The 26427-nt window shown below is 35.8% G+C and overlaps 1 protein-coding gene across 6 annotated transcripts in view; it reads right to left on the minus strand.

Annotated features, from left to right (window-relative positions):
• PLCB4 (phospholipase C beta 4) overlaps nucleotides 1-26427 on the minus strand; it is a 418068-nt gene that overhangs the window by 126091 nt on the left and 265550 nt on the right. For all 6 annotated transcript variants that reach the window (XM_049780221.1, XM_049780218.1, XM_049780220.1 and 3 more), the window contains 2 exons: nucleotides 1130-1210; nucleotides 261-320 (listed from right to left, as the gene is read on the minus strand). In XM_049780221.1, coding sequence (XP_049636178.1) covers nucleotides 261-320; nucleotides 1130-1210 — 141 coding nt within the window. The remainder of the gene's footprint in view (nucleotides 1-260; nucleotides 321-1129; nucleotides 1211-26427) is intronic.

Consider the following 26427-nt stretch of genomic DNA (forward strand, 5'->3'; position numbering starts at 1 on the left):
TACTGTTCCAGCCTCAGGAGCTGTTTTATTGATGTTGGTTCCCTAGAAGGGTCTTCATTGGCAAAGATTAATAACATTTCAAATATAGTGAAGCCTAACATAATTCAAATCACACAAGTTAAAATATTGTTTCTAAATGGTATCTTCTGAATTTTCAGTTGATAACTTGTTTGTATTAGTAGTCAAACAAAATTCTAGAGACATTTTCCAATTTAAGTAAACCTATACCTAGAAAATGAGTAAATACTAATCATAGGTACCTTCGGTGTGATTCCCAATCGAATACTGTTGATAAGGGAACATTCTAGCACTTGTCCTTCCTGAAAAGAGAGCAGATAGCATAGCTATGAATCTATATTCAACCAAACCTGTGCTGTAGAAAAGATACTTAGCTGCTATATAAAGTAATGGAGGCAATGCTGATGAGAGTTAGTAGAAAAAGTAAAAACATAGTAGTTACCATTTAAAGTCACAATATCAAAAATACCATTTCAATTTACAGACATATGCACATATGTAAATGCAACTTTAAACTTATTTATAAAAAGCTGTATATAGACATTATTATTTATTTGTTATTTTTAATTATTAATTAGATTTATCTAGACATTATTAATGATATCAGCAAAATTTATACACATTTGAAATGGTGTGGAAACTCGCAAGCTCTTATATATCTCAAATTCTATTTTTCTTAAATTCAGCTCAGTGGCTCATTAAATGTGCTCATGGTGCTAAGCCTCAAGTTAGGTCCTGAAATACAAGAAGAACATGCTCTCAATAAATCTTTGAGAGTGGAGCTTGAAAAATCCATCCTAACTCAAGAATAAATAAGACTTGTCTATTTTAAGTTTGTGTAGCAACTTGACCTTTTTCTCAACACTCAATGTTATCTACCATTTCCTACTTCTTCAGTGCTTCTTCTTTGCAACTAGAATCGGATCTAAGAGGGTCATGTCCTTGACCATCAACCACTCTATCCCAATGTCTGACACATGAAGCACATTTTAAAAAGTCTTGAATGAGTAAGAGGAGATTTCAGACCCTCAAGAAGCATTTTATCTACTTGATGAAAAATAAACAGCTTAGAGCAAACAGCAGAAAATAAGTGGCTGCTACTATAACATACCTTGCCTTCACTTCTCCAAGTCAGAAAAAAACCAAATTCATCCACTTTGAAGAGACAGTTGGGTTCAAACACAAAGGATTCCTGTAAAAAGGAAATCAGATCTGTATGACTCTTATACATTACAATTGCAACTTTAGACTTTAATGAGGGGAAATATGAGAAATCAAATTTCTGTGTGCCGAAATTACCTCTCCATTTCTTATATTATGGAAAATTAGCTTCATTTATAAAACTTTTGCATTCTTATGCTTCATTTATAAAACTTTTTACATTCATTGTTATATTGAAAAATATCAATTTTAGACATCATCACTTTTAGAGATGCTTTTAAAACAACACAATGATGTTCTAAAGGACATAGAAATGATGTTTTTCCAAGATAGTGGTAAAAGAACATGCAAAAAGGATTCCCAGTATTCAGCTATTTACCCTACCACTACTCTGACTACATAAATCTAACTACCTCATCTAACATGTCAAAAATCAGGAGATAATCTTAACTACAGTTCTTATTCGGTTTTGTCTACACTAGCTTCTTAAGCTGGATGATAACTCATATGTGGTAATGTAACTTAAAATTTTTTTATTTTAAAATATTTTTTAATATTTATTAAAGCAATCAGTGCTTGGTTTGAATGCCTCTGTACATGGGGTGATGTAAACATTTCTCAGGTTAAAAAAAAGTCAGGACTGGAAAACTTTAAAACCCTAACATACATATTCAGTATTTAGATATTTCTCTCAGAAAATATCTAAAGTTGGGGGCCGGAGAGATAGCATCGAGGCAGGGCATTTGCCTTGCACGCAGGACAGTGATTCTAACCCCGGCATTCCATATGGTCCCGTGAGCCTGCCAGGAGCGATTTCTGAGCACTGCTGGGTGTGATCCAAAAACCAAAAAATATATATAAATTGGGGCCAGAGCAGTGGCACAAGTGGTAAGGTATTTGCCTTGCGAGTGCTAGCCTAGGGTGGACCATGATTCGATCCCCCGGCTTTCCATATGGTCACCCAAGCCAGGCGTGTTCTCTGAGCGCATAGCCACGAGTAACCCCTGAGAGTCACCAGGAGTGGCCCAAAAAACAAATATATATATATTGCTGTTGTAGTTATGAGGTGACTTCTCTAGGACACAAAAACCATTTTGAGCTTCTAAAGAGTAGTCCATAATCTGGGATTTGGCCTAAACAGCAGATCTGAGGGCTCCAGATCATATGGACTAAGTCTCATGTGGGAGATTAGAAATTTGACTCAACAAGCCTTCCAGGGAATTATGAAGCATAGAAGTTTGACATCCAAGGCTTGAGAGATAGTACAGTGGGTAAGATGCTTGCCTTGCATGCTGTCAAACTATATCCAATCTTGGCACTGCATATGTTCCCTCACAACCAGTGAGAAATGATCCCTGAGCAGAAAACCAGGCATAATCCCTCAAAATTGTTGGGCGTGCCCTCCCCCAAACATGTTGACACCCTCTACTGTGGACTCTAACACACACACATACACACATGTATATACAGACTATTAAAAACCATAGCCAAAAGGGCAGACCCCAGAGCTTCCATGTTATACTTGCCCAAAGATAATTGGTCTTTAGAAATAATGCACTATAGTGCTCGAGAACCACTGGAGAAGCATTACATGTCAATAAGTAAAAAAGGATGTTAAGGAAATGAACACAGATATCCTCTTCCATCTGTTCACATTACACCAACATTTAATTTACATGTATCAACTAATCCACAAGTTTTTCTTATTATCTAAATTCACAACTTTTTCTTTATGATCTAAATAACTTGGCCTTCCTTCTAGATAATTACATCTGCATTAAGAAAGTCTGGTAAACATGGATCAAGAAAAAGACTTAAAACAAATAAAGAATAAGTACTGGGATTAAGGTTTCAAATGTGTATGGAATCTTGGCTTTGCTGTCAAAATTTATCTAAATTCAAGGAAGCAGTAACTTTCGTCAAGGTAAAATTAAGTGTATTAAGTCTCTGTGACACAATAAAGTGTCACTATTAAGTCACATTAAGTAACTGTGATACTATGCAGTGTATCCAGGTAGAATCCTTTGAGTGCTGGAAAAAGACAGTATACACATTTGTTTGGGTAGTATTCTGACAAATATATATGAAAATGAAAATGTATGTTTCAGATCCATACTATGCAGAGGTTAAGCAACACAGACAGAGCAATGAACAGCATAACATGTTATGCCCTTTTCCTTGGGAATACATCCTCAGTTCTGTTCTGTACTCAACTTCTTCATACAGACCTTTCCTAGATTTTGAAATCTTTGTCTCATAAACAAGTATTCACACCAATCATAAGCTTATAAAAATCAAAAGAAATTACAATCAATTTATAATACCTACTACAAGTCATAATTTAGCAAATGGTAGTTACCACTCCCATTTTATGGTTTAAATTTCTGTTTGTGATATCAAATCACTATCAACTTATGATATGTGATTTTTTGACTCACAAAAGCATAGTTGATTTTAATTTTTAGAAAACTCTTCACCCTTGGGACAAATACAATAGTAGAATGTAGGATGATTGCCTTGCATGTGGCCAACCAGTTTGATCGCTGGAATGACATATGGTTCCTAGAGCCATACAAGTGTGATTCCTGAGCATAGAGCTAGCAGTAAGCCCAGGTGCCTCAAAACCCAAAAAAATTAAAAAAAAACAAACAAACAAACTTTTTTTTCTTGAAAACTCTTGCCCCAGGTAACTCTTTATCCAATGTTTGTCACCTTTTTTTCTATATGGCTCCCTCCCTTTCAACCTTGCTTCATTCTTGTGGAAATATGTCCTGTTGCTAGTCCCCTAACTCCATATCTATCCTCCTTTACTTATCCAAGTTTCACATTTGTTCTCCTCTTGAATATGTCAGGGATTACTGGGATTATATGGTCCCTAGATGAGAAATGCTCCTTTAAACAACGCATCAAATAAGTAAAAGTTGTCCAAGTAAAGCCAAAAACTAGGCATGGGAGCAACAGCTATAAAGACATTCAGCTTGACCTGACACTGAGGACATCTGAAGAATTGTTATCCTTAGAATATCTCCAGAGAGTGGCTGGGATGAGATTAGACACAGAAATAAGTAAAAAAAAATCAAAAAGATATTGTATGCCACTCAAAAGGTATTAAACTTGACCAAAAAGGTCATAAGGAGTCTCACACTGTTATTAAATGAGAAACAAGAATTATCAACAAATTCATCTATGCCAATTAACTTAGTTCAGGGTGCTTCCCAAGCAATACTCAAATGATAATGAATTTTAGTACAAAGTACTCAACAGGATGTAAAATGTGCTAGAAAAAGAACACAAAATGTGCAGGACATTTTACAGAGTGAAATGTAAACAGAGTAAACTCAACTACGGTCATTAATTTTGTTTACACTAATTCCAAACAAGTACTTGAATCAATGAAACATACACAATAATCATAAATAGGAATGGTTCCCCAATGTATTTTTTTAAATTCATGACAAATTTATTTCATGTTGGTTACAATATCAAGGCAAATGGGATTGTCAAAATTTAGATCAACAAAGGTCCATTTGGAATAATTGTTATATCTCTTCATGGTGTTATTAAAGTCAGCATGTTTAAGAAATCTTAAACTGTGATTGGTGCTAGTTGATCCTTTTGTGTCCCTGCTTATGCTCCTAGATAGATTTATTTTCTTTTTTGATTTTTTGGTGTTTTGGGGCCACACCTGGCGGTGCTTGGGGATTACTCCTGGCCTCTTCGCTCACAAATCATCCCCAGCAGACTCGGGGACCATATGGGATGCTGGGATCAAACCCAGCTCCATCTTGGGTCAGCAGAGTGCAAGGCAAACACCCTACTGCTGTGCTATTGCTCTGTCCTCCTTTATTTCTTGATTTCTTTCTTGATTTCTTTCTTGATTTCTTTCTTTCTCTTCTTTCTTTCTTTCTTTCTCTCTCTTCTTTCTTTCTTTCTTTCTTTCTTTCTTTCTTTCTTTCTTTCTTTCTTTCTTTCTTTCTTTCTTTCTTTCTTTCTTTCTTTCTTTCTTTCTTTCTTTCTTTCTTTCTTCTTTTCTTTCTCCTTCCTTCCTTCCTTCCTTCCTTCCTTCCTTCCTTCCTTCCTTCCTTCCTTCCTTCCTTCCTTCCTTCCTTCCTTCCTTCCTTCCTTCCTTCCTTCCTTCCTTCCTTCCTTCCTTCCTTCCTTGTCTTCTTTCCTTTATGGACCACACCTGGTGACACACAGGAGTTACTCCTGGCTATGCGCTCAGAAATCATTCCTGGCTTGGGGGACCATATGGGGTGCCTGGGGTCATCCTAGGTTAGCATGTGCAAGGTAAATGTGCTACTGATTGTGCCACCACTCTGCTCCTCTTGATAGATTTCTATGGAAATTTTTATTGGTAGATTTCTGTGGAACTTTCCCATCACATTTCCTGGGATAATATTGGGCTGAAACTATTAAGAAATTTTGTGGGGTTAAGTGGCTAGCTGTGTGGTTCAGGATTTATAGATCTGAAACCAATAAGTTTGATAACGTTAAGTCTGAAGCTGGGATGGGCTGTTTCTGTTGAGAGTGTAGGGGGTGGCACTGGGCTGGTGTATTCCATGCACAAAGGGGGAATCTGCCTTCATCCTCTTTCTATGAAGGCCCCAGAAAGGATTAGCCCAGACTAGACTACCTGGGAAGAGTTGGTAGCTGTTACTTTCTTTTGGAGCTTTGTAGAGGAGCTCAGTGATTTTTCTTCAAGGAGGCTGGTGAGTGTAGGTGTAGGCTACATCCGCATCATTCTAAAATTGTGCTCGAATCTACCAAATAGGGACAAAGTGATTCATCCAAGAGTAGCATTAAAAAATAAATAGCTTTAGGGGCCAAAGTGATAATATAGCAGGGAGGGCTCCAATGTATTTTTAAGTGGAACTTAGAATTTCTTAGATATAACAGTGGTAATTATTTTCTCTTCTCTATTACTAAATATCCCTAGAGCTTATCTAATGATAAGCTATCTTTGAGTTTCCATTCCTAATATTCCACTCTTTATTTAAATACTGTGGTTACAAGATTATTCATAATACAGTTTTGTTTTTCCCACAGATAAAGTTGTTTATGGTTGAGTTACAGTCTTACAATGTACAACAACCTTCACCAGTACACATTTCTGGCCACGAATGTCCCCAGTTTCACTCCCATCCTCCCTGCTACCCCCTGTCCTGTTTCTGGGGCAAACATTGTGTCCAACCCACTTAATCATTTTATCTCTGTGCGTTCTTCAACTATCTTATTTATGTGACTTTGTACCATCCTATTCATTAATCCTGTCAATTTCTCAGTTGTCACCAGATTTCTCCTTTTACTGCCATCATTAGCTAATTTCCATGGTACTTTATTTGAATCACTGCTCTACAGACTTCTTCAGCTCACATGTCTAATTTCTCACCCTAGCCAAAAAGATGTAAACTTAATCTGTTCATCTTTAGTGACTAAATGCAGAAAAACATCACTAAGCTGGATTTGATTTAGTTAAAATTCAAGATTACACATTTCAAGTGTTAATTAAAATGACTTAATGAATTTCAAATTCACGTTTTTCTAAAATATTTCCACAATTGTTGAAAGAGTTATTTCATGGTTCTCAAATTTCCTTTATTCCCCTTACAGGTAATAACTGTGCTTGACAAGAACAGCAATCAAAACAAAAGTCAGAGTAATGGGAGTGCCTCAAATAGAACGTCATGCCTTCTTCACTCCTAAACCTAGCATGCCTTCTAGCAGCAAAGGTTAATTCTTTTATTTCTTCTCCAAATTTCATCTTATTTTATATTGATATCTCCATGTAAGAACTCCATGTATAATAAAATAACATGAAAAAACTCCATGGATAAACTCTATGTTTATAGCTGAAGCCAAAAGCTCCAGAATCAAACCAGAAAAAATTCCCAGCCTTCCACAGACCCTTGCTTTATACATCAAAATCAGGTACCACCCTAGGGTGGGAGCAGAATGCCAGGTACCACCCTAGGGTAGGGCACAATTATTGATTAGGGTAGGATCAGTAACATAATAAATAATCTTATGCAAATGTTTACATACATAACATAGAACTACACATTAGTTTTATTTCCCCTCTATTATATCATTCCTATCAGCACAAAAGTGTGTCTTACTTGTTTTCACTTCAGTGTCCTCCAATCTCTTTTGGGGCATAATGTTTTGAAAAATGTATCTATATTATCACTGTTCCATTATTTTTCTCCATACCAACTTGGACTACTTGTACATGATTTATGTGCATATCACACCCTAAAGTGTTTGGATTTTTTTTTTTAATTTTGAGTCATATCCAGCAATGCAATAGATTAAGCCCTGGTTAGCTTGCATGCAAGGAAAGCCTATTATGCACAAATATCTTCTTGACCCAAATTAAAAACTATTTTGTGTGTTTAAAAATTTAAGAATAATATATTTTTTAAGCACCATAACTACAAACATGTTCGTAGTTGGTAGTGTTCTGAAAATTAATGATAAAGTTTGCCTTTACTTTAACGCAGTCAAATTCGACCCACTGATTTTTATGTCTAAGCTGTTGACTATTCCATATACCTTAAAATACTTTCTGATCCCGCTTGTGTTAATCCCTTTAATCTTTTTTTCTTTTAGACCAAAATTCTACATATTCTCTAAGACTTAGTTCTGAAAATATTTATTGCTATTGTGATCCTCAATCTCTTTTAATCACAGTGCTTCAAAACCACCAGTTTGTTGATAACTCAGTTTATAGAATCCAGTTCTTTTGATTTTCAAATCCAGATATTTATTCCACTAAGATGTCTCAAGCTATCACGTCAATAACTGAGTTATTTCTTCTTACTTTCTTTTCATGTCTCTTTATCATTATATTTTCACAGCACATAAATATCACGAGCATCTACATATTTATTAAACTGACTCACCTTGTCTTTCCTTTATTTGTTCCTTTCACTCCTATTATCAAATTTCCTTCCATAGCATTATTTATACATACCCATTTTGCTCCATAACCATTACCATCACCTTTTTTCCAAATCACCATAATATCATCCATGAATAAATTATTCTTCCTATTCCATAATTTCTTCTCCCAGCAGACAGTTCGTCTCTAAACTTTTAGTACATTAAGACCATTTGATGGATTCCCATCATATTTAAAATAAAATTCCAACTTCTTGCCACATCATGACAGGTACTAAATCAACATGGTTCTTCAGATTATATCTCAAGGCACTTTCTGTTCTTTTCCTTCATGTTCACTACAGCCACAGTAACTATTTTTCTTTCACTTGTCAAACCTCAGAGATTTGGCACTTGGCAACTTCTCCTATCTCCAACCTCTTGTACTGACAGTAACAGAGATGTCTCCTTTTCATCCTATAGGCCTTCTCATTATTACCCACTCTTCTGAGAGGCTTTTCCTAACTTTCATAATGATCTTTTATTTTATTGTCTATCCTGGATATTCATATGCTTATACTAACCACAACTTAAAATTGCTTCATTTTTTATGGACTCATTACTTAGCTCCTACAGAAGAATATAACCTTCATGAAGGTAGTCAATTCAACACTTCCTTTTCATGTGTTTATACTAATTATGCAGCACACCAATAGCACCCTAAAATAAAAATTACACACTAAAATAAATAATTAAAATATTTAAATAAATTATTCTGCAGCAGAACAATATATGAAATAAGTAAGCAAAAAAGTTTCAAATTTAGGGGTTACATAAGATTTAAAATCCTTAGATTATTCTTGATGTTATGAATAAGACACTAGCTGTAGACTATGTTCCTGGAGAAAAGGGTACATTTTTCTAATTCCTGCAGATGGATTTTACTAATTGATTTTTATTATTTTGTTTTGTTTTTTTGGGGTCACATCCAGCAGTGCCAAAGGTTTACTCCTGGCTCTGAGCTCAGGAGTCTTTCTTGAAAAATGCTTGGGGAAATATGTGTGGTGCTGGGGACCAAAGCCAGGTCAATTGCCTACAAAGCAAGTGCCCTTCCTGCTGTGATAGAATTCCAGCCCAAGATTCATTGGAAAGGCTGAGTGCCTCCTCTGAGGTACCTCCTGGGAACCCCTGTTGAATGTGGAGCTGTTTGAATGCTACTACAGAAAAAATCACCTTACAAAATGACAAAGAAATCTTGACAAAGAAGAAAAAAATAAGCCTTAAAAGAAAAATAAGTTCAGAATAAAAGATAGCATTCAGAAGTGCTTGTCACAAGTTGGATATACGCAAAAGTGGTTAACAACTGGGTAGCCTAGCGAAAAAGCAAGAACATTTTTCAGAGTGACCATATAATTTTAAAATATATAAAATAAAATAAAACTTTATTTACTAAATTTCAAATATGTTAAGGGCTAGAATGGTAGCACATCAGGTAGGGTGCTTGCTTTGCATATGGATGAACAAAATTCAACCCCCAGTACCTGAGGTGGTCTCTCTAGTCTGCCAAGATTAATTCCTAAGCATTAATTCCTAAGCCATTGAGCATTTCAGGTGGGGCTAAAATACAAAACAAAACATAAATGGGGATAAAGAAACCTTCCTCAATATATTAACTCATATTTTATAAACCTAGAACTAATATAATACTCAATGAAAAAAAAGCGAAAACCTTTCACCTAAGATCAGAAATAAGACAAGAATTTCCTCTGTTTTCATTATTATTCAACATATTTTTGTAAGGCAATGCATTGACATAAAAATAAATCAAGAAAAAAGAGTATATTGAAAACTAAAAAGTGAAACTATCGCTATTGGTAGATGACATAACTTAAATATTGAAAACCTTAAAGAATCTACCAAAATATTCTAGCACTGATATACCTATACCAGGGAGTTGTAAACTACTATATATATATATATATATATATATATATATATATATATATATATATATACACACACACACACACACACACACACACACACACACACATGGCGTTTCCTATGCACTGTGAGGAGGAAGAAAAATAACTCTAAAATCCAATTTACAATTGTGACTTCCATCAAAATATTCCTAGAATTCTTTAAGAATCTGAAGCAAACATGCTAAGATATATATGAAATACGAAAACTCTCTGAATAGCTAATGTGATTTTGAGTAAAAAGAAGATGTGGGTGCTGCTGCTATACCTCACTTTAAATGACACCATCTGGCAATGATAAACATTTTTGGTACTAGCATTATGTCAGATTTTGGGGTCAATTAAGTAGAATTAAGAGCCCTGATGTACATCTATGTACAGGTGATCCATGACAACGGAGCTAGGTACATAAAGTGGAACAATGAAATGGTACTTCAACAAATGGTGCTGAATAAAGATTAGCCACATGCATAAACATGAATCTGGATCTTTATGTCAATCACAAACAAAACTTAATACAATAAGTTTCAAAGACCTGAATATTAGACACAAAGCCATGAAGTATTTTGGGGAAAAATCAGGCAGAGCTCTCCACAATACTGACGTCAGAGACATCTTCAGAGATTTGACTATGTTAGGGAAATAAAGAAAAAAACCAACACTGAACTACATCAAACAGAGAAATTTCTACAAAAGTAATGGCATACTAAAATAAAAAGACACCCTACTGAGTGGGAGAAAATATTTGTTCATCACATTTCTGACAAGGGGCAATATCCAAGATTTAAAAAGCACTCACAAAACTTAAAACAATAAAACAAATAACCCCATCAAAACTGGGGAGATAACATAAACAGGAGATGAAACATCTGCTTTCCTACAGAAGACATACAGATGGCCAAGAGGCAAAAGAAAAGGTGTTAATCATCACTTATAATGGGAGAAATGCAAAATCAAAACAATGATCGTTTGCTTCATAACAATGAAAATGGTTCACTTCAAGAAATCTGGAAATCACCAATGTTGGTAGGGGTAGGTGAAAAAGGAACCTTTATTCACTATTGAGTACTGTTTTCTGGTTTTGTCTATATGAAAAATAGTATGGAGAAGTCTCAAAAAGTGAAGAATAAAATTCTGATCTAATCTAGTGATATCCATTCTTAAGCATTTATCTTAATTGTACAAAGACATTAATACAAATGGGCATTTGTATTCCTCTGGTTCACTAAAACTTGCAATAACCAAGATCTGGACACAACCCAAGTGTCCAACAATAGATGAGTAGATAATGAAATTGTAGTGTGCATATATATAAACATAGATTTACACAAAATATGTATACACACAATGAACTGCTAATCAGAGGCATTTGTATACCTCAGTCTCACTAAAACACTACAATAGCCAAGAACTAGACACAACCCAAATGTCCAACAACAGATGAGTAGATAATGAAATTGTAGTGTGCGTACATATAAACATATACATATACACAATATATATATATACATACACATGTGGACTACTAATCAGATACTTGGAAAGATGATATATTTTAGTTTTCTTCAACTTGGATGAAATTAGAGAATAATATACTGAGTGAAATGAGTTACAGGGAGAAGGTCAAATAGTGAATGATCTCTCCCTCACATGTAGAGAGTAAAGCACACAACAAGCAAACAACCAATAGCAACAGAAATGAAAGACTGCCTATAAAATTCAGTTTGCTGAGAGAGGCAGGGGGATAAGAAAAACCACTGACTTGGTGATGGAAGGATAATGAAGTTCTCCATCATTAAATCAGTGTTGGGCATGGCTAAGGGATATGATATTCCTAAAATATCCATATGAACATTATTGTAAATTGTGTCATCTAAATGAAAAATAAATAACAATACAATGATAAAAAAGAAAAAGGGAAAAGAAATAAAACTAGTCACTGTTGTAATTTAGGGATTTTTAAAAAATTCAGTTAACTTTTCCTTTTTCCTTGGTGCTCTAGGGAGAGATGGAATAAAAGAGACAAAAACTCCTTTTGTGTAACTAAGGACAATTTGAAAGTTACCGGGGTCATTTTACTTGAAGAGACAAACAGAATTGTTTTAGCTAAAATCACTGTCATTAGAAATTATTTCTATGAATAATAGATTACTTAACATCAAAGTAATAGTCACAGTACTTAACAAATCACAGATTCAACTTCAGTAACTCAATATCTAATATTAAAAATAGTTTTCATTTAGGGGCAGGGAGAGTAGCTCAGCTTTAAAGCACTTGGCTTGCAAGTGAGAGACAATTAGTTTGATTTTGGGCTATGTCTGGCCCTAACCCCCTTTATTTAAAATTTAAAAGTATTTAGGTTAAGTAATAAATATAATCCCATTTCTTCCTCTAGAGTATTAGAGCTTAGATATTCAAGAAGCATAAATTGTTAGTGTGTTATTGGTAGATAATAATTAGCTGATTTTATTTAATTCTCATTCGTTGTTCATCTACCATTGTCCAAGTTAACCATCAATGATTATATCTCTTGGGTCTGGAGCCATAGCACAGCGGTAAGACATTTGCCTGGCACATGGCTGACAGAGGATGGCCCTGGGTCCAATCCCCAGCGTTCCATATGGTCCCCTGAGCCAGGAGCGATTTCTGAGTGCATAGCAAGGAGTAACCCCTGAGAGTCACCAGGTGTGGCCCCAAAATAAAAAAAGAAATGATTATATCTCTTGTCTTTTGGGGTCCAAATTTTATGAGAGCTAGGATACTTATTTTAAGTTGGTAATTTATTTAAACATTATTGTTCAGGGGCTTCATTGTGTTTATAATTGAATAGGAAAGAGGGTAGAGTGAAGAAAGAGGACTGTCATGTTTTTTCTTCTTTATTGATTGAATCATCATAAACTGCCATTTTAAAAATTTATTCTTGACTGAGTTTGGGGTGTTCCAAGAACAATCCCTTCATCAGGGTCCCCTTTTCTTCATCAATGTCTTCCCTATCCCATACCTATTTTTTCCCTTTGGCTTTTTCCCCCTAAGGCATAAGCAATGCATTTTAACTCCAAATGGCCACTTTCTCCTATTATTTAGTTCCTTCCCTGTCACCCCAGACTCTCTACTCTGTCAAGCTTTTTATAAGGACCAGTTCTCCTGGTTTTTTTGTTTGTTTGTTTATTTGCTTCTACTGTTTTTGGGTGTTATTTCCTACAATGTTTATTTATATTTCACATATGAGTGAGCTCATTCTGTCTGTTCTTCTCCCTCTGATTCATTTTACTTTGGTATAGTACTCTTTATGAGCAAAGTTCATAACTTTATATTTTATAATAGCTGCATAGTATTCCATTCTCCCTCTCTTTATATATGTATATACACACCACAGGTTCTAAATCCAGTTGTCTGTTCTTGAGCACTTGATTTTTTTTATATTTTAGCCATTGTGAATGATGTTGCAATGGTGTCACTTAATTTATGAGGCTTCACTTATCTCCATTTTTGTATTGGAGAAACTTATACCAACTTCATAGGATAATAAAATTTTGTACGAATAACTATTGTCAGTAAGAAAGCTTATAGACCTAAGACAAACTTCATGTTTAAAACAAGGCAGAAGTGATGAGAAAACAGCTACCATTTAAACAAGGATAGTACTTGCAGCATTTCATATATGCTATCTCATTCAAATCCCATTACAATTCATAAATATTTTAGGCTACATTTACAGTACCATAATATTTTCCATAATAATACCACTACTAGAAGAGCATGAGCCAACATAAAGTATTTTAAATTAACTAGATGTTATTTTATTTAAATAACCATATGTTGCTTCTGATTATGATCTTGGGAGGATGCAGTTGTAAAGGTGGGGTAGTAGCATTTAAAGGAAAGTACATCCATTAGAGTCACTGTTGATGAAATAACTAACCACTTTGAAATTTAAATACTGGTTTTTCTGATTGCAAATTCCATACCTATTCTATGCCATCCCATAATAAACAAGCAAACCCTGCTCTGCCTATTACCAACAAATTTTTGGATAATCAGGGAATGAACACTGCTTTGGTGACTCTGCTTTTATGTCTATTTGGAACTTGCCACTCACCACATAGTTTTCTAGCTTGATAAAAACTTGGGGGAAGAAAAAAAACACAAAATGGGGAATGAGAGGTAAGTGAAAAATGTGTTAGGAAAAGGCCACAAGGGACCTTCAAATATAGATAATATCATACGCTGCTACCACCAAAACAGGATCCTGGAACTAGCCCTAAAATGAAAAATATGGATATGGATAAAATCCAGACTAGAATTACCCAGGAATCACATTTTGGAAGTTCAGGTCAAATGGTGCCTCAGGGTCTATCTGTTTTCAATCTTTAATCTCAAAAATTCCTTAAGCTCTTAACTAGCAGACCTTTAGGGTCTGCATGACCTTTTCCTCTCATACAATGGCACATCTTGTGTTTGTTTTTATCCCAATTTTAAAGTAAAGCTAAAGTGATGAAATTTTTGTCATCAGAATGAACTACAACAGATGGCCAGGAGTCATTATGTTGTCTGTGCAATCATGGCAATTGGTGTCTCCATGACAAGATTCAGAACGTTTATTCCACTAGAAAATCCCCTTTTTAATTTAGGCCCTACAAGCTTCTCATCTTCTATTTCATAGAGAATGGGAAATCCCTGGACATTTCTTTTTCTATTGCAGGCTTTGCTATATAGTATCATACTGTGAAGAAATCTGTCCCAGATAATGTAACAGCATTTTCAGCTTGGGCATTTCTTTACTTGACCTTTGATTCCTTGGACTGTTGCCCCAGTGGGTTAAGTTGCTTACAGTTACTGTAGATTTTTTCCAGCTACAAGCAAATATTTAGCTGATGTTAGGATAGAACCTAAGAGCATATACTGTTCTAATATTCTGACATGTAAGCCAAGGATTTGTGGAACTCGGTATTAGCATTCTAATAAAGCTGCCTGGTGCTTATTAAACTCTGAGCAATTTGCACTATGAACTCAACTATTAATATTCCTATGAGGAGGAGGAAGATATTACACAGAGACTATTGATGGACTTAATCTTCCCCCAAATCAAATGCCAGGTGGGAAGTTAAGATGTTGGCTACATCAAAAAATATCTGCTTTGTAGGGCCAGAGTGGTGGCGCAACAGTGAGGCGTGTCTGCCTCGCCTGCACTAGCCTAGGACAAACCGCAGTTCGATACCCCCGTGTCCCATATGGTCCCCCAAGCCATGAGCAATTTCTGAGTTATTGGCCAGGAGTAATTCCTGAACATCACTGGGTGTAGCCCAAAAACAACAAAAAAAATATTTTTTGAGATGTTACATGAGAATGCCATTGCTTGGTAATGAAACCAGGAAACTGACCACGAGGTAATTGATTCTGAAAGAGAACTTGTCACTCTCCTTGTCAATGATGACAGCAACTGTCACTAGGGCTAGAAGAGCTACAGAAATGTTTTAGTTCTAATTATCACATTTCTGGAGGCTTCTCTTGTGAATTCTGCCAAACCCACAGATAATATTTATTACTGTTTTATTTAAGGAAGATACTTTTCATGAAAAGTCTCACATGTAGGGTAAAATATCAGAATTTGTTCTCAGGTTCTAGAACTGAGACCAGGTGAAATATAATCTCCTTTGCTGCAATCAAAAGGACAAATCTTGTATCACTTTCAGACTCTGTCCTGGCCACCAGGGACTCCATCAGTGAACTTGCCACTCGTTCTTTCAGCTGTGGAATATTTTTATGAGTAAAGAGTGACTGCCTGCTAATTGCACCCCTAATTAGCTGTACTTTCATGCTTGTTTTGTCTCTTTAACTAAAATCCATGTTCTATTCATTTGATCAGAGAATATAATACTTCTGTACAGATTCCATTTGGATGAGGAAAACATGTAAATTAGCACAGACACTATTTCATAAGTGCCAGAAACCATTGGTCATTTTCTACTAGTTTTGGGTCAGGCAGACCTGATACAAATATTGCTAGGTGCTTATATACAGAAGTGAACTTTCCTTTCTTCATCATTAAAAGTAGAAATTCCTATTTAATATAATTTGATAGGTTAACTCCTAGGGATATACCATAGGAACACAAAAAGCCAATATAAAAATCCCTTTCTCACACCTATATTCATCGCAGCACTTTTTACAACAGCCAGACTCTGCAAACAACAAAGATGCCCTTCAACAGATGAATGGATAAAGAAACTGTGGTACATGTACACAACAGAATATTATGCATCCATCAGGAGAGATGAAGTCATGAAATTTTCCTATACATGGATGTACACGGAATCTATTATGCTGAGTGAAATTAGTCAAAGGGAGAGAGAGACACACAGAATAGTCTCACTCATCTATGGGTTTTAAGAAAAATTAAAGACATTAAAATAATTCCCAGAGTTGAGGGCCAGAAGGACCGGCTCAAGATATGAAGCTCACCACAAAGAGTAGTGAGTGCAGTTAGAGAAATAACTACACTAAAAACTATCATAACAATGTCAGTGACTGAGGGATGTAGAAAGCCTGGAGAGATGGGGGCATTGGTAATGGGAAGGTTTCACAGGTGAAGGAGGGTGTTCTTGTTATGACTGAAACCCAACTACAATTATGTTTGTAATCACGGTGTTTAAATAAAGAAATTATTTAATTAAAAATTAATTTGGTTTGTTTGTACTGTTGGGACCTAAGTAAACTCTTCCTATCAATCTACATGGAATTTTTGAACATTCCTTTTCAGGACCTACTTTTGGACAGGGAAACTCTATTTAAAGTTATCTCTGTGTATATTAGAATGTTTTACACAAAATAAAAACACAGACAATCATCAATGACTATTAATCTAATAATAATCTACATTACCGTAATCTAATAATAACATTCTAATACTCTTACTGTAAAAATTGCTAGAAATCACCTGAGACAAATAAGGTAAACAGAGGACACAGATGTTAAGCAGCAGAACAACAAGGATCTTATAGTTAAAGAAAGCAAGGCAGGTAGGTTTTAGAAAGGACAGCAATTTTATGTTGCTCTATGCAGTAGGCAGGCAAGGATGGGTGGGAGGGAAGAGGGCATCAGGAAGGGGTATGAGGGAAACTGAGGGACATTAGGGGAGGAAAATGTGCACTGATGAAAGTTGTTGACATTGTATCACTGTAACTCAATCATTCATAACTTTATCTGGGGGAAACTATATTATGAAAAACCTTGTAAGCAAGGTGTTTAAATAAAATAATAATAATAATAATAATAATAAATGTTGGAGACTGGAGAGTTAGTACAAGGGTTTAGGCACTTGTCTGTACACAGCCAACCCTGTTTCCATACCTAGTATTTTATATAGCCCCCTGAGCACTGCCAAGAGTGACTTCTTAGCAAAGAGCCAGAAGTAAGCCTGGAACATTGCCAAGTAAAGTCTACCCCCCACACACACACACCTAAATCTCAAACACAAACATGGTAAGAGTGAGTACACAAGCTAAGTGCCAACTGTGACTGGTATTTTAAGGACGACTGATAAGCCAAAATATCTAGCAAACTTTTAAGGGAGTTTGATGGATTTAAAGGGAAAAGATGGACAATTACAATGAGACAAGAATCAACAAAGTATTAGCCTAAAATGGTGTATTTTCTGATTTACATTCTAATAAAATCCAACTTAATACTTGTCATGACTCTGAAGGTATTATCAATCCATTAAATAAAAAATCTATGGCCATGATATGGCTGATCAACACCACCTTTGCATGAGACCAAGCCCAGTTTAAATCCCTGACATTGCAAGCACCACTAGAAGTGATCTCTGAGCATCCCAAAACAAAATAAAGCAAAACTAAATCATGATAAGTCTCTCTGGCATCAAAGCCAACATAAAACTCTCTGTTACTCCAATGCTCTTAACCAAACTAATAATATGTATTTTAAACTCTTAACAGAGTTCTCAGGTATTTACCCTAAATAGCACTGAAATAAATCCTTTTCGTTTATAAACAATATCACAGGCAACTTGGATTTGGTGAACATGTAAGAATTAGACTTCCTTTTCTTTTCATCTCATTAAAGTGATCAACTTTTAGGTACTTGGAAAAAGATAACTCAGAGCCAAAGAGAAGAAGCCTACAAAATATTACTTAGGAAAATCTACAGAAGGACAATATGGCCATTTAATCACCTGGGAGCTACACTGGACCAATCTGCATGCTCATTAAAGGTTATTCTGCTTTTTGGTTTTGGTTTTTGGAAAACACGTGGGCCATCTGTGTGTGGTAATGGGGATCCAACTTAGTTCAGTCTCTGCCCATTGTACTCTTTCTCCAATCCCATTAAATGTTTTTGATGGGTACAATTTCAGAGAAACTACTTACTTTTTATGGCTTTGGGAATAAACACTTTAAAACCCTGTGCTCCTTTGAATTAATAAAAAATAGTAAGTTTTAAAGAGGGCAAGGGATATAGTCTAGCAGGTAAGGTGTTTGTCTTGCATGTGACTGACCTGAGTTCAATCCTATGTACTACATATAGTTCTTCCAGCAACACCAGGAGTGATATATGAACACAGAGCCAAGAGTAAGACCTGAGCACTTCTGGATGTGATCCTTCTCTTCCTGCCCTCCCCTCAAAAAAGAGAAAGCTTCTCTCGATGGAGGGTAATTACTATCTATTTTCAATGATTGAAATAAAAATATTTTTTAATAATTTTTATTTTGACCAAAGTGAATTACAAATCTTTCACAGTATTATTTTAGGTACATAGTGATATCAGGGGTACTCCAACCACCAGTGTTGTCCTCCCTCCACCCCTATTCCCTGCATACATCCCATATCCTCTTCTCCCCCTTCCCCGGGGCAGCTAGAATAAGTGGTCCCCTCTGTCAATTCTATTGTCGTTAGCTATAAATTTGGTGTTTAAGCCTGATCATATTTTTATTTCTACTCAATGTTCATATACCTGTTTGGTCTTGGTACCACCCATTAAGTTCTCTCACAATTTGTGAGGCAGAACAAGATCATTCAAGTTATGTGGTTCTGTTTGAGAAAAAAAGGGGGTATCAAAAAATCAAACAAAAAACAGGGAGAAGTTCATCTAGAGGTTATAAATATCAATTTAAGATAAAAGAGAGAAAAGAAAAGAAAAACATAACAAAATACAAAAGACAAAACAAAACACAAAGTAAACAAGGAAACAAAAACAACAACAAAAATCAAACAAAAAAACCTGAAAAGCACCATAGCAATATTATTTTTAGCTTGGTCCCCCAAATTATTTAAAATAAAGTTCTAGTTTTCTCCTCATAGGCTGATTTTCATTTTTCATAAGATAATTATATTGCATGTTTAAGGGCATTTATGGGGCATGTTTTTATTTTCAGAAAAAACTATAAATTAGTTTTATCCTTATTTTCCTGAATCAATTTAAATTAAAATTCTGAAAGGTAGTAATACAATCATTATAATCTAATATGCAGACATCTTACATATTGTGCCAAAAATGTTTATAGAAGAAAACTTTCTTTCCTTGATCACCCTGGCTAAATCTAGTAAACATAATTGAGAAAGACAAAATAGCAAGAGAGAAGCAAATAAATTTATTTAACATTAGATACATGTGACAGAGAAACTTTGATAAGGAAATGAGAAGTCAAAGAAGTAGATCTGTTTTCATATCAAATCCGACAGAGTGAGAAGTTGTGTAGGACAGGTCAAAGACCATTAAGAGTACAGTGAACTGGGGGAGACTTTTTTTAATACCTGTGTGCTGAGATCCTCCTTCTATTGCTTGTATTTAGAAATAAGAAATTTCCTTCCTTCAGCTGCAAGGAAGGCATTCCACATACGGTAATTACGACCTATTTCAAGAGGGAGGAAGGTGGTCAAAGTGACTCTCCTACTTCTGTTTTCTCAAATTGCTTTAGATTGGCCGAGGCAACATACTATAGGCAGTGTATAGTGAACTCCTTGATTTGCATATGGCAGTCATTCCAAGTCACAGTACAGAGAGTTGTGATTCGGGTACATCCTGTTTTACTAGTCTATTGAATCTGGAGACTGGCTTCATTCATTCATCACTATATACTGAGTAATGGTCAACTTTATTTTTTGGGGGGTCACACTTGGCGATGTTCAGGGGTACACCTGACTCTGGATTCAGGAATCACTTCGGGCATTGTAGGAGGACTTGATGGTCTGCCTATGATTGAAATTAGTGTGGCGATGTGAAAAGCAAGCACCTTACTCTCTATAGCTCCAAATAATAGTCAATTTTTGTGAGGGGTTGGGGAGCCACCAGACAATACTCAGATTTACTCCTGGCTCTGCACTCAGGAATCACTCCTGGGGCTTGGGGTAGCATATAGGAAGCTGAAGATTGAACCCCAGTCAACTTTGTGTAAGGCAAGCACCCTACTTGCTGTGTTATCACTCGGGCCCCAGTTCAAATTCTAAACATATTGATGCTAAAGTCACACTTTGTACTAACTATGCACTACCAAGTGTGAGACACTGGTGTTAGCATCAGTGAGTAAGCTTTTCTTTCCTCATCTGAAATAAAATCACACTGAATTCTAAGAGTTTAAAAATATGATTAATGTTTAGTGATCAGCACTGTTCCTTGTACATAGAAGAATTCAATAAATTCTAACTCTGGGGGGGGGGGGATAAAAATCCTCTTTCATGGAACAGCTGCCCCTCTACTCCTCTGCAGTGCTGTTTAAGAAAAATTAGCTGTAAAAATCTTTAAGTACACTAAACTGTTTTCTTTCCAAGAAAGTTTAAAATGCCTTTCCTTCTCTTCTCCCTAGCATGTCTCAAACTTGAACTCCATTATTAGAATCACAACATGCTTTTAAAACACAGATCGACAGAGTCCACCTACAGTTTTTGATTCAGGAGATCTGGGTAGATCTTGTTATATTTCTAACAAGTTCCCAAGGACTGCTGTTGGTGGAGCACAGGTGGGGGGTAGAGTGGAGGAATTGGGGGCATGCTCCAAGGTAGCTAGTTTGGTACATTGTGCTTAGAATGAGACCAACTGTGTTTCTGTAGGCAAGGAAGTATTTTGATCATTTTCAACTTTAGGTCTATATCTAGTAAAATAAGGCCCAGTTTTACAATCTATAGAGTGACACCGAAAAATAGGGTGCTTTTTATTCAGTTTTTTTTCTTGCCATTGTATGAGTCTTTTGATTATGAGCAATTTTAGCTAGGTTCAAGCATGTATAAAATCTGATAGGTTCTAGAGACTTAGAACCTAACAGCCAAGCATTATTTCATCTCATTCAGGGAAAACTGCACCTGAGGAGAAATTATCCTGTTTCATGTAGGATTTATATACTGCTTGTGCTCCCCCAGTGATCTTGTCAGAGTCCTACAACTAGAGTTCTATGAAGGTTAAATGGTGATGTTTGTACAGAATTTACACAGAAATACCATTTGTAGAGTACTGAGGGAGCATTCAGACTGGCAGATATTTCAACTGTCAACACGGAAAAGTCTCTTCCCTCTAAACAAGACAAACTCGAAACATTTCTCCTCATAAGTTTTGGGAATAAGGAATTCACTCACAAAGAACTGAACTTAAAGAAATAAGACTATCACTTGAGAAGGGACTTTCAAAATGATGAAATTTCAACTATACTGTATATTTCATTAGATTGTTCGTTTGTTCACACTTTGAGTGAAAATTTTAATTTTATAGCTGGTACACATGTATTACAGATTACAAATCCAAAGAGAATGTAGCTAGTCTCTGAGTTTTTTCAATATCATCCAGACAATCCCCAGGGTTATGCTTATCAACCTTAATTAGAAAGTTTAAGAACAGGCCAGAGAGACAGTATAGGGTTAAGGCACTGATATGGCATGTGGCTGGCCCCAGCACTGAATATGGCACTCTGGGCATCACCAGAGTGATGCCTTAACAAAGAGCAAAGAGTAAACCCTGAGCAACACCTTTTTAGTAAAGCTTGAACAACTAAAAAACAGTATAGAAAGATGAAAGTGTGGTAGGTCATGGGAATTTCACTGTTAGTATATCAACTCTACAAAGTTAAATACCATTATATCCTCATTTCCTAAGCTATAATTTTTTTCAATAAGATTCTCTGGCCATCCTGCTCTACTAATCTGCAGTTACAGATATGGTATTTAGATGATATTGAAAATTTTCCTTTTTGAACTTTATGTAGAAAAGAAGTCATAAAAGCCTAGTACTGTCATTTGGTAATGAAATTTTAAGTACATTCTTTAACATAGCACAGTAGGACTTAAGCAGATAGTTCCTTGAATTTAAATTCCATCAACTCAGTACTTGCACTTTCTTCCTGTTTTGTTTGACATTGTTTTATTTCCTTAAGAACCCTTTACATGCCTATCTAACGCCTATCTCTGATTTCTTTCTCTGTTTTCCTAGTGGATATAATCACATCTTCCTATGAATAAGTCCTTCCTGTACCCTTGAATTGTATGAATCTCAAATGTTATAGTTTTCCATGAAACAGACTCAAATGTCATTTCATGGGTGAGATGCTTCAATTCCTTTAAGGCAATAATTATCTTCTACCTTTGGGAAAGAAAAGCAAATAAAAAACAAAACAAAACACAAAATTGAAAAAGACAAAGTAAAAACATAAAACTGGAAGCAAATTAGCAAAGAAAAGACAAAGGATTGGCTGGTTATGCAGGAAAAGCTAACAGAAATATAGTGATAAAAAGTGAAGGATGATCAAAATTTCTAATAATATTTTCATAAGAAAAAATAAACTAAAAGTATTTGAAAGTATCTCTATACCATGAAGACTAAAAGGAGGAAAAATGAACTAAAAATATTTGAAAGTATCATCAAGACTAAAAACCCATTATTTAATTACTAAAATTTTTGTTGTCTAACTTAGGGGTCGGCAGATCACAGACCTTTCATCAAATCTAATCTGTGTCTGTTATTTGTAAATGAAATGTTAAGGGAATGCAGTCCATTCATTTACTTATAGTCTATATTCTAAGGCTGCTTTTGTGTCCAAAAATAAAATGACACCATCCATACCACTTCTAAAGTACAAAATATTTCATATCTGGTCCTTTTCAGAAAAGTATGTTCACCCCAGTTTCAGACTCTTTCAACAGGAGATGAATGACTTAAAGAGAACCTAAGATAACTGACTGACTATAAAACATGAAACAAGGTATAGAGTGTTAGTATAGAAGGTAGGGTGTAGCCAATCTAGCTCAAGCCTTGACATCTCATTTGGTCCTCTAAGCACTGCTGGGGATAATTCCTGAATTCAGAGTCAGGAGTAAATTGCCAGCATTACCAGGTGTGACCTCAAAGAACAATAAAAAAGAAACTAAACACAACAAAAGCAAGTCGTGTCCCTCCCCACCAATAAAAGTAAAGAAAACAGGATTCACACCTTCCTGTATAAATAAACCTGAAAGGAAATATCCTCCCCTCAAGAGATGGTCTGTGAGTTCCCACTCCTTGAGGCTAAGTTGGCTTTTGACTCCATTTGGCTCAGAGAAATCTTAATATACTCTTGGCTGGGTCCTGGAATAAGCCAATTGTCTGTTTATAGAAGTAGAACTGAATAGGTAAATTGAAAATGAGGCAGTCCTTCTAAGGTCACACTCGGCTAGTCACTATGTGGGCAAAATATGTTAAATGTAGTCTAGAGGTTGACCCAGAGCATCGGGCTACAGTCTGGCTGCTGTCTTTAATCACCACTTAAGGTGATTAAATTAGACATTGCTAAAATTTCACTATTTTGGCATATGGATTATTTAGAGCTGAAGGCAATTAAGAATCAACAGATGCAAAAACTCACCTCAGAAATTGCCTTAACTGATTAAAAGCAGAAACTTAACATGATGGGAAAAAGCCATAAATTCACTTTTCTGGGTCTTTTATGGTCATAAAAAAAATCAGTCTATGCTGAATTTCATCAGCACAGACAAACCTTACTAAAAGGACAATTACTTCCTATTAGTTTTCCCATAATATTAACCTTCCCACAATTTGTCATCCCAACAAGTTTCAATCTCCTTTCCCTCTATCCAGTCATTTATCTGGATAATGACCATTCTTTGTTTAAATGTAATAACTTCTCAGCCTACCCATTTCTTTCAGTTTTCAGTTCTCTGTGAAGTGAAAACTTACATGTGAAAAATTTACTATCCATAAGTTATATACACTTTCTCCTGTGAATCTGGCTTTTGGTAGTTGAACTTGAAAAGGGAAGTCAACAACTAGTTACACCAGCCCCCACTGCTGTAGCTCATAGAACTTAAAGGTCAGGTTTTTGTAACCAGAATTCTGTAATTTTCTATGCTTGTACCTGCTTTTTGTATCTAACCCTTTTTGTCCTAAAAAGGAAGCTTATACCAACCCTAAGCTCATGTGATACCTTGTGCTACCTCAAAATGTCTTAGCGGATGTTATGCCCTTATAAGGAACTTGTATTACCTCAGAATGTCTTAGCGGATGTTATGCCCTTATAAGGGAATCATCCCTATCCCCTCTCCCCTTCTTATGGTATATAAGGATGAACAAAGAAAGCCACGTGGTCCTTTGCCTCTGTTCGGTTCTGGATGGGCACTGGACCCTGGCTGGCCAGAATAAAGAACCCACTTGAACTTTTGCCTGAGTGACTGTCTCTTCATTTCTCTGTGTCGGAGCAGCATCTGGACTACCGAGCCTTTCAAACTGACAACCACTCACCACAAACCCACCTCCCACCATTGATACTAAACCTACATGGGCTGAGAAAAAGAATTTTCTTTCCAGTACCACAAAGTAATAGAGTGCTTTGTTATAAAGCAAAAGTTGATGTTTATGGATCAATCAATGATCCTCAGAAGCCCTGTCTTTTCACATTCAAAACACATCCTTTCCCTGATTACAGGCCTTATTGATTCATTACACAGACCCTTGCCTTCTCACACTTGAAGCACATCCCTTTGAAGCCTAGCCACTTCATTACAGATTTGATGTTACAATTCCTAAGAGACTAACCAGACTCACTACTGAACTGTCTTCTGTTTCTGTCACTAGCCAGTTTATCAATAGTAAGGGCTGGAAATAGTCTCTAACCCTATCAGTACATCTCATTTAATACATTGACACTGGTGCTGCAATTTGTGTTCATTAAACCACAGTCTATTTCAAACCACCTGTGGTAAGCACTGGCATCAACATGTTTACATTACCTCAATCAATGGATTCCTTCATTTTAATTGATCAGGGCAGTGGTACTTTCTCTCTTTAGCTCGGTGGTGATGGTGAGCAAATCAGCAAGCACTATGGTTTGAAACTGTTCTTGTTACCATACTCACAAGCAACATGCCAAATGAGTGTCGATCATTTCATAGTGAAAATCAAGTAGTATCTTCGCCTACTCTAAAGCAACCTCTTACTCTGAATTGAGGCAAAGAATGACTAGTGGAAGAAGGTAAAAAAATTATTAGCAGAAGTTTTAGATGTCTTATTATTAATGTTAAGAACAAACTGACTTCAACTGCTTAATATTGGCAACTGTGTCCACTACATTACTGCCTGGCATTTTACTCCACAGCCATGATCTTTTAAACTGTAGCACAGACTTCATTTTAAAGAAGCATTCACATATGCTTGATATCTCCAACTAGCAGAGCCTGAAATGTAAATATTGTCACTACTTGAGGTCAAGAAGATGCATATTCAGGAGGTAAAAGGATTCAGCTAAGGTACTTACTTATAAAACTCAAGATTTAGTCTTTCAGCTTTAGTCTTTCCATTATTTCTAGAACTTTCTTAAGCATAAAGATCTTTCCTTAGGAGACCATTGCAATAATTCAGTAGATAGGGCATTTTCCTTAATGTGGTCAAGAGGATTCAATTTCTAGCACTCCATCTGGTCCCCTAAACTCTGCCAGGAGTGATCCCTGAATGATGCCTCAAAACAAAACAAAACAAAACAAAAAAGATTTTGCCTTAAATATCTCTTACTTTGGGTGATAACCAACTCTAAGCTTTCAGAGTTTGAGAGCATAAATAATATTATTAGTGCTTGTAAAGCAACGGCTGGCCCTACAGAAAGGAACTGGCACGGGTGTCTTTGTAAAATCCTGACTAACATTAGCTGCTAAAATTTTGGGTGGTTCCATGTTTGCCAGTTGATTAAATGCCTCCCACAGTTTTCTTATGTGAGGAAGAAGTAGCCTTGCTGTGATATAAAATATAACCAAAGGCATGTGGGCACAGAATCTCAGAACCTCATGTAAAAACTATTCTTTTCAGACCTACCTATCCTAACTATTCTAGCATAGACATGTTAAGCCAAGAAAAGTGCTTGTGGAGACTAGGCAGTAAGCTGAAGGAATAAAACTTTAGTTC

The sequence above is a fragment of the Suncus etruscus genome, chromosome 9, assembly GCF_024139225.1.
Source record: "Suncus etruscus isolate mSunEtr1 chromosome 9, mSunEtr1.pri.cur, whole genome shotgun sequence".
Taxonomy (NCBI): Eukaryota; Metazoa; Chordata; class Mammalia; order Eulipotyphla; family Soricidae; genus Suncus; species Suncus etruscus.